The following is a 10937-nucleotide window of genomic DNA, read 5'->3' as shown; positions in this document are numbered from 1 at the left end:
TTTTTTTCAGAAGACACGTCTACAGGATTGTCATGCAAATAATAATGAATCTCAACAAGTGGCATTGGCGTGGCATGCCAGAATACTTTTAAGCAGAGGGCAAAACCTAAGTGAACCACTCCATTAATTCTGCTTTCCATAAGGCTTCATTCTATTTTGATAGACACATACACATGAATATCCTTGTGGGCATTTTAAAAGCTGTAATTTCAAGTCTGAGGTTTTGCAAGCTTTGTTTTGTGTGGTGTATGATATCATAAACATCCTGAATATAATTACAACTGCAATTTTGTGGGCTATATTTTCCCTCTTGGTAGCCCAAAGCCAATGTTTACAAAAACTTTTCAGCACGCTTATTTGATTTGAACTTTTTATTATTATTACAAATGTATATTATTTCATTAAAAAAATTCGCACTGAAGCAAAGTCATTTCATTACAACCAAGAATACAAAATAAATGTAATGAACTCATAGTTTAGATTTAACAGTCATTTCAAGAGTGACATCGAGACAACTCAAAAGCAGTAAATTCTCAACTCTAGAACGAGAAACAAGTATTTTGCTTTGTGGTTTTGCTAGCCCATTGGCACAGGCACTGCCGAATGTGGCCACCACAGATCTAGAGCGGCAAAGTTTTGTGGCAGCATGAGGCGCATACACAATAATTTCTAATGAAAACTACAAAAATGAAAGATGCGTGCGTGAAATTATTAGAAAAAAAATAACTGAATAGAGACAGGCACACTTCCACAAATAGTAAACATGGGAAATACAACTAGAACAATTTGAAAAGTTACTACCTTACATATATAAAAAGTTCTTTAAATTGCTGTTAAAAAGGACATGTTCTGCCCAGATTTTGTGTAATACTTTTAGTGTCTACACAAGACAAATTTTTAAAAAAATTAAATAGTATTAATTTACTACTAAATATTTAGGGGATAACAGTGCATTAAGGACTTTTTTTTCATATAGTAATACACATCACTCCTGTCTGGCGACATTTTTAGAAGATTATGTATGGCCTTATGTACAATACATTTATTTAATCCTAAAACAATTCTTTGCTTAATGGTGTTAAAGTACCATTCCTGAAGATTATGAAGGGCAACTAAGCTTATTATGTTTATATAAAATATTATACATATTCGAACACTTCTAGCTTCCCGCCACCCCTCCCACTACGAACGCTCTTCCATCCCCCTCCCCAGATACAGTGTCACACATACAGTGCAGGACTCGCAGCTTTCCCTATATTTTTCCTTCATTGTGCAGTTTGTGCTACATAAACTTCATCAATGCGGACCAGGCTGCTCATCCCATTCTTTCCCCAACGCATTTGTTTCCTCTGAGCCATGATGGGAAAAGCTGTACTCAGCAGCCCACTCTCCCACCGGGCAACCAGGATGGAGAAGACAGCTCTGCCGGTGTCACTTGTCTCTGTTGGTACCAGGGTGAAACACTTTGGTGAGTGTGTAAAGGTTATGGGCAGAGACAGAGCTATGAGTACTAATGAAACTGCACAGGCAAAAAATAACATAAAAACTATGTGGTCCTGGCTTCCCACGACATACTGCACGATTCACTTCTGAAAGCGGAGCGTTTTTACCTCATAGGATGACCTTTGGAAAGCAGGGCTGCTTCTGCTATTACTGCCACCCACCCTGGCAACGCGCATCATGCTCCCAAGAAAAGTCGAATTATTTCACCACCAGGAAGGAACTAGAAGAGTGTGCACAGCCCCCATTTCGCAGCAAATGCTTTTGCTTTTATTTGCTCTCCTCCCAGTTGTGAGTTTGAAGGCAACAGAAGAAGTCAGCTCGGCTTCACACATCCATACAAAAGCTAGAGAGGAGCGGCCTGTGGTTGTCTATCACAGCTAACGAAGGCAGTTCAGCTGAGGGAGAGGTCATGGCAGTCACTCTAGAAGCTGGAAGCTCACTCAATTAAAGCACCTTACATCGCTGTGAAGTTTCCCACTCTACATACAGATTAATCTACACCATGATTTTGCCTTATTGGCACAAGAGCCCACCTTAATTAACTGTATGGTAACATGTCTCTCTGCCACCTCCTGACATTATATGAATTTTGATGGTCAGCTGCAGGTCACAGTAGGGAGAAGAAATGTTAGATAACTATAATGGAAAAGACAAAAGGATTTTGAGAGAACAAAATGGTGAAAAGAACAGGATGGGACAAAAATTACTCTGCCAAAGGTCAATTTCCAGAAATGTGACATTCAAGTCACAAAAATATAAAATAAATGTTACTTTATGGCATTGGTCAAATATCTATTAGCTCAAAGGTACCTCATCCTAACATCAGTAAGAGGTGAGACATTCCACTTACGGAAAGAATGTAACGCCAGACTCATTAAAATAAAATAAAGGAACAATTAAAATCTGTTCTTTCAAACAGGCTACTAGGGTACGCATAATACATAGCATTTCAAGAGTTACACATTGAAAGTATCCTTTGGGAGATTATTTTTCCCCAGAAATAATTTTTTACATCAAATTGCTTCACTGAATTTTCACCACCTTCTTACCCATTTGATGACAAATGCACGTTTTGGTTGCTTCTCCAGAGAAGCTGGGTGTTGTCAAAACCACCTGATGGTAGATATGGCCAAAGCAAGACAACTGCTCACAAAAGGTATGAAAACAACATGTGTTTGAGGAGGAAGGGAGCACTAAAGGTGACTGGGAGATCAAATCCAGTAGAAACATGTACATGTCTAGCTGTGATGAAAAGCATTCTCCTCAGAGCAAACAGATTTACCCATCTTGCTAAGTCTGATCACAACTCCAGTGTGAATGTGTATGGGTAGATACATTTTTTTTATACAGACACAGGACAGAAGAAAACACACTGTGGTATAAAAGCCTGTAACATTAACCATTTACATATAAACTTTTCTCACTTCACCTCTTCTCTGGACACCAGTTGTAGAAGCTCACTGATACGACATTGCTAGTAGCTTTCTAAATGCAATTTTTCCAGGTTTTCTGCAACAAGAGCCAGACTTATTTCTGAAGGCTGAAGGAAAAATGAAGCTGTCCCAAATTACATGTTGTGTCTCTCCGAATAACTGTGGTTGCAGAAGTTGGACAATAATCCACTGATTATGCTTCTGAACTCTTGCTTATTTACTGGGGATTTTCTGCCAGCTACCCATCCACTTACAGTCCTTAGGCACAATCAAAACATGTTTGCTCTAGGGAAAAAGAAACATTTCAGTGCAATCAAGCGCATCTGGTGTAACTAATCTGGGTTAATCACAGCAATGTGAGCGACACAGAATATGCATTATAAACATGAAAAAGGAACAATTTTCAACATGCTTTTCAAACTGCACAATAATTTCTCTTAATTATTAATTCTAACATAAAATGATTAAATGCATTTGTTTTCACAAGTCTTAGTATTTCTGTCACCTTTATATTTAGAAAACTGACTCGGGAATGTGAAAGAAAGCTAAATTTATAGAACTCTCACATACAATAATCAGCTGCTTAACTGAAAAACAAGCCCGTCATCCACATTCCTACTGAGACTTGAGGGCAGTAAATACATTTTCCTTACTATTTTGGTGTCCAGCCTGGGAAGACATTCCATTCTCCTGTTCCAACAGATCCTGAAAGCATCTCCTTTATATGTTGACTGTCCTGGTTTCATTTAAAATAACACTTAATTTAAAACTAGTCAGAGCATGATCACTGTGATTTCAAGAATTCAAGTGAATGAGTTAAGAAATATCAGCAATCTTCTGTTTGGCGTTCAGTCCAGTAGCATGAAGCATATTTGTCGCTGCAGAGACTTGGGTGGGTTTTTTTTTTTCTTTTCTCTTTTCCTTTTTAAAATTTTATTTATTTTTAAAATTTTTTATTTTTAAGACCTCGCCTGAAAACTAGACTAATAAAAACAGAATAGTAAAATACTCTGGAACAGTAAAATTTTGCTGTTCTTGACATCCATGAGCAAAACAGTAATATCCTGTGAAAATAACATAGTGCTTTAAAAAGGTGCAATATACCTGTATAGCTAAACTGGTTTGCCTAGTATAAAACTAACTATATACAAGCTTGAAAGCCTGGGAGTTCAAGATTTTAAAACTTTAAAATCCCATCAAAGAGATTGAAAAGACAGATTTATGGCAATCACTACAGCATAAGGAAGGTGCACCAGGAATCCTTCAAAATTCCAAAGGTTAAAGAAGTTAAGTGCTGGGTTCAGATCAGAAGGGTTCATTAGACTAACCACAATGGAGCACATGCAAGGGCAGGGACGAAGGAAAACTTCACGAGAATCTCCTTTATGGCAATAAAGGGACAAGGGGCAGGGAAGTCTTCAGTGAGTGAAGTTTTCCTTTTGTCATCGTGAATTTCAATTCTGCATCACAGTTTATATTTTTGGTTCTTCTCATCACTATGAACTTCATATTGCTGGAGTCTTCTGGCTTTTAGTCCGTTCCTTTCTGAGTACAGTCTGTTAGCCCTCTCAGTACCTGTGAGACTGATGAGATTGGTGATACTGGGAGCTCTGCTGAGACGATGTGGAATAGCCCATTGTACTCTGGGACTGAGAAGATCCCTGAATGTTGCTTTGGTAACTCAGGCGTGAGCTGGAGTGCTGCAGGAAAAGAGAGCGGGATCAGGGGAATGAAAATCAGCCTGTTAGGACTATGCAGCTTAGGAAACTTTTAACCTCTCTGAAGCTCTTTAAAATGTGATTGTTGGAGAAGCTGACTAAACAGCATTACTGCTTAAGGTCCCATAAAACAAGTCATCAATCTGATCAGCCTTAACACAGCACACAAAATACACAAGGTCAATGGCAGATACCTAGAAGTAAAGCACGCACACACCCATTTTTTGAAGGAAAAATACACATGACACAAAACAGAGTAGACTCCATTTCAAAATTCAGCTGTTTCTTAACCTTAGGTCTACCATTATTGTAAGTGCTATTAATGCAAAAACAAACCGCTAAGGCCATCAACACCCATTTTGAGACAGGTAATACTAAATGTTACAGAGAAACAATTCATTCTGTTCCTTACAAAAAGGCAACCATGACCTAAGAGTTACTCAATTTATCTAAAAGAAAAAAAAAAAAGTAGGATAAAATAATACAATTTTAGGTGAGTCGTTCAACCTGCTGCCTTACCTACTGGAAGCAAGGACAACTGCTTAAAGATGGGCATGTGTATGTGCAGTAACCTAACATTCATTTTCCTGAATGTTTTCTTTCCCCTCCACTGTTTGGGATGTTAGCTCAGTGGACCCCAAACTCAGCAAGCCAAATTCATGGATCATTTGCGACATCCAGCCTGATCAATTTGCCCTTTTACTACCATATCCATTCCCTGTCCAGAATTAATAATGAGCTGCAGTAATGTAAAGCTGCAAAATAATGCCAGCTGCAAAATCACTTTGCATGAGAAGTACTGCTCAATGGATAGGAGACTCTCTAGCAAGGTAAACCCCACCCCAAGCCACAAGAAAGGAGAGCCTACAAAAAAAACCCAAACTATTTGCAGTCAGCAAACAGTTTGTTTCCAGCCAAGTTAAGTGCAGGGTCAGGCAGCCATTCAATAGAGTTCTGTTCCCTGTCTAGTTGGTGGTTCTACTTGGCTATGTCCAAGGGTCATTAGCAAGTCTGTGGCCAACAGCAATCACCTAGCAAAAGTGTTAAGAACATACATTCTGATTAAATATCAGGATTATGAGTTACAGAAAGCTGCTGGAGAAGTTTGAGTTCTGAATGGAAATCTCACGGAGACAGTAGGTCTGTAAGAATACCACATCCTCCACAGACCAAGAATCTGCTCCATGAAGGCAATATGCCAGTCAGTGGTCTCATCTAACCATTGGATCCCAACCAGGAAAGCTGTGAAAGCCTCCTGACAACTTTTCAGCTGGATGATGAAGACCAGGAACCTAAAGTTCAGGCAGCGTAGAACACTTCGGTCCTTTGTTTCTCTACATAGCTTTATACCTTTAATTTTACATAAATTGTAAAACATACTAAACCCTAAAATATCACATTACTTTTTCTGTGTTCTGTCTGATGTAAGAATATGAAGGTTGCTTTCAAGGTGAAGCACAGTGAGGCTAAAGACAGAAAGATAACAGTCCAATCCTGCAGACCTCTGTTTCTCAATATAATATCAATATAACTTATAGTTGTACAGAGTAACTTCACGTATTTGTCAGGGTCAGGTTGGAAGATAACAACTCAGCACACTGGCTTTGGAAGAGATGTCTCCAGCAGCATGTATGCTGTTAATAACCAGATTATGCTTGGCCTGCATGGTTAGATTGTTAACAGTGTCTGAAACCTGGTATTTGTCTCAAAATTCTGAAAGTTTTTCTTTTCTGTTAGAAGTTGCAAAAAGAATTGTACAAATGCTATGACTTTATAGGAACTCGTTCTGGATGAAAAGCATCAGCTTATCATGCTAAGCAAAACACCCAGGGTCACATAAGGAATGCTCAGTAAAATTCAACAAGGCATTCATACTGTCATTTGTGGAAGCAACATACATTGAGGTTGGTGAACTACAAAAAAATTTCAATGGAGACTTTAGATCACAAGCTAAATGAAACTCAAAGAAAAGGGAATCTTCTTCCTACTTCTGAATAAGATATAATGGAGTAAAATTTATGCCATAAGACTACAAGAATGCATTAACTTGCCCATGCTTATTTTTGTTCCACAGAAGAGAATTTGTTTTTAATGAAGTCAGACTTGGGCAAATTGCAGACATTCCTTTCTGGAACAGAAGAGAGTCAGCTAGAATTTAAGGGCAGATAGCCAAACGCAAGTGTGAAAATGGATAATCAGACCATACAATTTAGCGAGTGACGTAAAGGAAACATATAGATCATCATTTTGATGAAGTTTAGGAGTCATAGGGGGTAAAAAAAAAAAAAAAAAAATCTATCTGAAAAAAATGATATTTAGACTGCTAGCAACTGTAAGGGGGGAGTTTGCCAACAATTCAGAGCGCTGTATAAGGATTCTATAACGGATATCATCAAATGCAGCACACCAGTCCTCAAAATAAAGACCAAAACAGGCCAGCCATAAATACTGTGTAGTCAGACAGCTCCAGTGATCTGCCCAGACCTCAAGCCTGTCTGGAACGTCTCAAAAAAGAAACCTAGTTGTCTTTACCCTTAAATTGCCTTCATGATCATTTGTAATTAAAAGAGTAAAACAGAAATGGGAGAAAAATGTCTGGCACTGAGAAATCAATTGTCTGTGGACAAGGTCTGGAGGACTAAGTCAAGGCAACTCCAGAGCTGGGTTTTTTAAAAGGTACTTATTTTAAATTTAAAGCAGCCTGAAAAGACCATTCTCCAAGGTGGGATCCTCTCAAAGGCTAGTAGCAGAGAGAATCCCTAGCATCTTTTAAAATCTGCCTTTAATATCTACTTTTTTCGTATTCTGTTTTCAACTCATTAATGTCCCAGCTAGTATATTCTCACAAGTATTGAAGATCCTGGTAAGTTCAATGCTTTCTATATTTAGTGTAAGTCACTTTTTCAGTGGAAAATATAATTCTAGTAAGCAAAGACAAGTATGCAAACCCAAAAATAATTCAGTGATGTTGCTTTTAAGTATGAATGCTACTGTATTGGTAAACATGAAATCTATTCAACTTTTGTCACACTAAAGAGAATGTGTGTCTTTGTGTCCTACTTCAGCATGAATCATACTGATGAACCAAAACATCATTCCTTTGCTGACATGCATTTTTTCTTTAACATCAGAAGTAGACTCAGCAAGATATTACAATAAACTACAGAATTGCTCCATACATGTGATGATCTGAGGTAAAATGAAGCAGGAATCAAATGAGAGAGCCTGGTTCTAACTTTGCTTCTGCTTCTCAGGATCTTCTCAGATCTGCTTCTCACACAGGATTTAATACTGCCACGAGCCCAGTATTCTGAACTTGAGCTAATGCAGCATTTAAGTGCACGAAATAGTTTCACTGGCTTCAGTAAGATTACCTGCAAACATAAAGTTAAGCATATATTTAAGTGCTTTCCTGGAGTGCACTAATCCTCAACACTTTACAGGCTGCAGGAGATATGTCTCGTACTGGTATTCTGCTGAAAATTACTAACCACAGAACAAAACCTTTTTACCTTTAAATGCACATTTTTATCTTATACAGTATAGCACGCCTGCTCAGGTTACATGAGAAATTAATTAAAACATGATCTGTTCTTGCCATGGGGAAGGGGGAAAATGACATTTTGGCCCTACAGTATCAGAAGCAGCAAAAATTCAAGAGGTACCTGATAATCTGAAGGCATGACAGGCCCGCCTGAGTTAGCGCCTGAAGGCCCTATGCGTGGTTTCTTGTTGGGAGGCACCTGATTGAGGCTGGAGTCCTGGCTGTGCTGGAGTCCTGCGCCCGCACCCCCTCCTCCCGTGCCAGCACCCCCGGCCGTCCCGTTGGTCTGGGTGCTGTTCTGCTGCTGCGGCTGCGGCTGCTGCGGCGCTGCCGGCGCCTGCTGCTGAGGTGCTGTTTGCTGCTGATGTTGATTCTGCTGCTGCTGATTCTAGGGGAAGAAGCGACACAACACGGTCACTTGCTCTGAACTAGGCTGTGAGCTTTATGGAGTTGCCAACCCCGGCGCTACCGTGCCTGTGGAGAAGGAGGCAGGCCCGCCTGCTCGATGGGAAAACACAGCAAGGCTGCGCATTGGGAGAAACTCATCCTCGGTACACTCAGGCACACCTCCTGGGGGTATCCTATTTGTGGTCATTTTGTTTTTTTAACAAAGCAAGCTAGACTAAAACGGGGAGGACAGTCTAGTGCCTCCTACAGCTAGCCAAGCGCTCAGAGAGGAGGATGGAAGGAACCATTTACAAAGCAGTAATTGCCTAATGAGCCGAATCAAAATCCCCAAAATTTCACTAGTGCTCAGTGCCAGACGTGGTGAACCACAGTAAATTATTCTAAGTGCTTCAACAGACTTGTTCACTCAGAATCAAAACCAGTTTTAAAACTTTCACAAATGCCACATTATAATAACCTGAAGGAGGCTGGCAGCATTACTGCCAGAAAGGTAAGCAAATTGGGACCAGAGAAATGATATAATTTCTTCCAGGTTGTGAGGAAATTCTCTGACAGAACCAGAAACAGGTTTCATTAGTGTTTTGCTCTCCTGAGCTATTAAGTACCTTGTAAAGAGTGGTACACTGGGAATACAGTCCAGCATGGTGTGCTAGGTATAGGGTCAGAAAATGTTATTGAAATAGCAGAAAAGTGAAAATTGACCAGAGACAAAATAGTTGAACACAAAAGAGCCACCTCTTTTGTCAAAGGAAGAATCTGGCAGGGGAAGGAGAAGACTAGCAAAGGAAGAGAAACCAGACAATTAAGATGACACTGGGACCTAGCAGGAAGAGAGACAAAGAGGAAAGTGTCACAAAAGGGAGAAAAAAGTTAAGAAGGGGAACACAAGAGCAAAAGACACTGTACTCTTCTGGCTTCAGAGGGCTACAGACTAAAAACAGTATTAGGGAACTGGAGGGAAGGTTAGAAAACCAGCAGAGTGCAACTCTGCCCTCCACGGTTAGACAGTTACAAGGAAAGACCACCCATTTGTCTGCTTTCGAGCACCAGGGATGGCTTCTCCATCAGAGCACTAAAGCACATAGAGAATTACAAAGAAAAGCAATTTCGCACCAAATGTGATATATGTCACTTGTTCATCATGGAAAAAACCTACAATTGTCATGGCTTGAATCAAAAAGCCTTACTACTCTCCCCCTCCAATACACTGTATGGAACATTTCAGGTTAGTCTTTTTTTCCTAGAAATCTGCTTATATAATTATCAAAGCTTTAGTATGGCAGCCTTTTATAAAAACCTCACTTTGTTAGTTTCTCAGAAATCATAACCAGTTGCCAGTAGCAGAAAATTCTTGATGGCCCCAATCACCAAAAGGCATTTAGCTACCTCAGATAAATGACATAAAAGATGAGTATCTATGCCATTCATCACAACGGTCTCCCAAGATACATTCAGATGAAATTTGCAATGACGTATTCATTTAAGATTATAAAGAAGCCTTGCATCTTCAAGGACTTAGAGGTGGCTTGCATTTCCATTTCACATTTAGCAAAACCAATAACATTTCCTCCTGCTTGTAGTCCTCAAATCCCATCTCAGTCAGATTGTGTTTCCTGGGAGATTTAAACTTCAGTAATTTTAAAAGTTAATCAAGCTAGCTTGTAAAAAAAAATTATTAGGAAGCAATTTATCTTTTCAGAATGGTTTGAGCTTCACTTACACAATCAAACACCAATAACTAAGGCAGTATTTGTGCTAGAATTCAAAAATTTGTTTTCATAGGGGTGTTTGGAAGCTAGTGAGGTGTTTGCTACTGTGAGAGCTGAAAAACTGCCATTTTGTTATGTGTAAACAAATATTGCAGGAACTCTCACAATTAAAGACAACAGTTTGTCGTAGGTCCCATGTTCTTGCACTTTGGATATTAGCACAAAATTTACCTGACTAGTCTCAGCTTGCTCTTCTGTGCAGCTACTACTGCTATTGCCTGAGTAGAGACTGAGATGTACTCTGTCAGACTCTTGCTGGGGTCTAGCTGCACTGCCTTAGTGCACAAAACCAGCTTACGCCAGCGAAAACATTGTCCTTAGGTCAGTCTAGTTCATGGTGGTTCCTAAATGAATAAACTTGTAAGAGGTCTACAGTTAGCAACATATTACCATGTGCCACCTCTCAGGCACAAATTACCAAAATGAAATTCAGGTTCTACCTAGAAACGAACCCAGTAGAAACTTGCCTAACAGAATTTGAATGAGAAAAGAATCTTTCCACTTTGTTTTAACAAACACTCATTTTAGCTTTGCTGACTAACGATTAACCATATCGAAGAAC

At 39.4% G+C, this 10937-nt stretch overlaps 1 protein-coding gene across 1 annotated transcript in view; it reads right to left on the bottom strand.

Moving 5' to 3' along the window:
- Positions 1–353: 353 nt before the first annotated feature.
- CDK19 (cyclin dependent kinase 19) overlaps positions 354–10937 on the bottom strand; it is a 134813-nt gene continuing 124229 nt past the window's right edge. The window contains exons 12-13 of the mRNA XM_068406935.1: positions 8320–8586; positions 354–4636 (exon numbers count right to left, since the gene is read on the bottom strand). Coding sequence (XP_068263036.1) covers positions 4505–4636; positions 8320–8586 — 399 coding nt within the window. The 3' untranslated portion in view covers positions 354–4504. The remainder of the gene's footprint in view (positions 4637–8319; positions 8587–10937) is intronic.

This window comes from Nyctibius grandis, chromosome 1 (assembly GCF_013368605.1).
Source record: "Nyctibius grandis isolate bNycGra1 chromosome 1, bNycGra1.pri, whole genome shotgun sequence".
Classification (NCBI taxonomy): domain Eukaryota; kingdom Metazoa; phylum Chordata; class Aves; order Nyctibiiformes; family Nyctibiidae; genus Nyctibius; species Nyctibius grandis.
The sequence above is the reverse complement of the archived record's forward strand: the minus strand, read 5'-3'. Positions and strand labels throughout refer to the sequence as shown.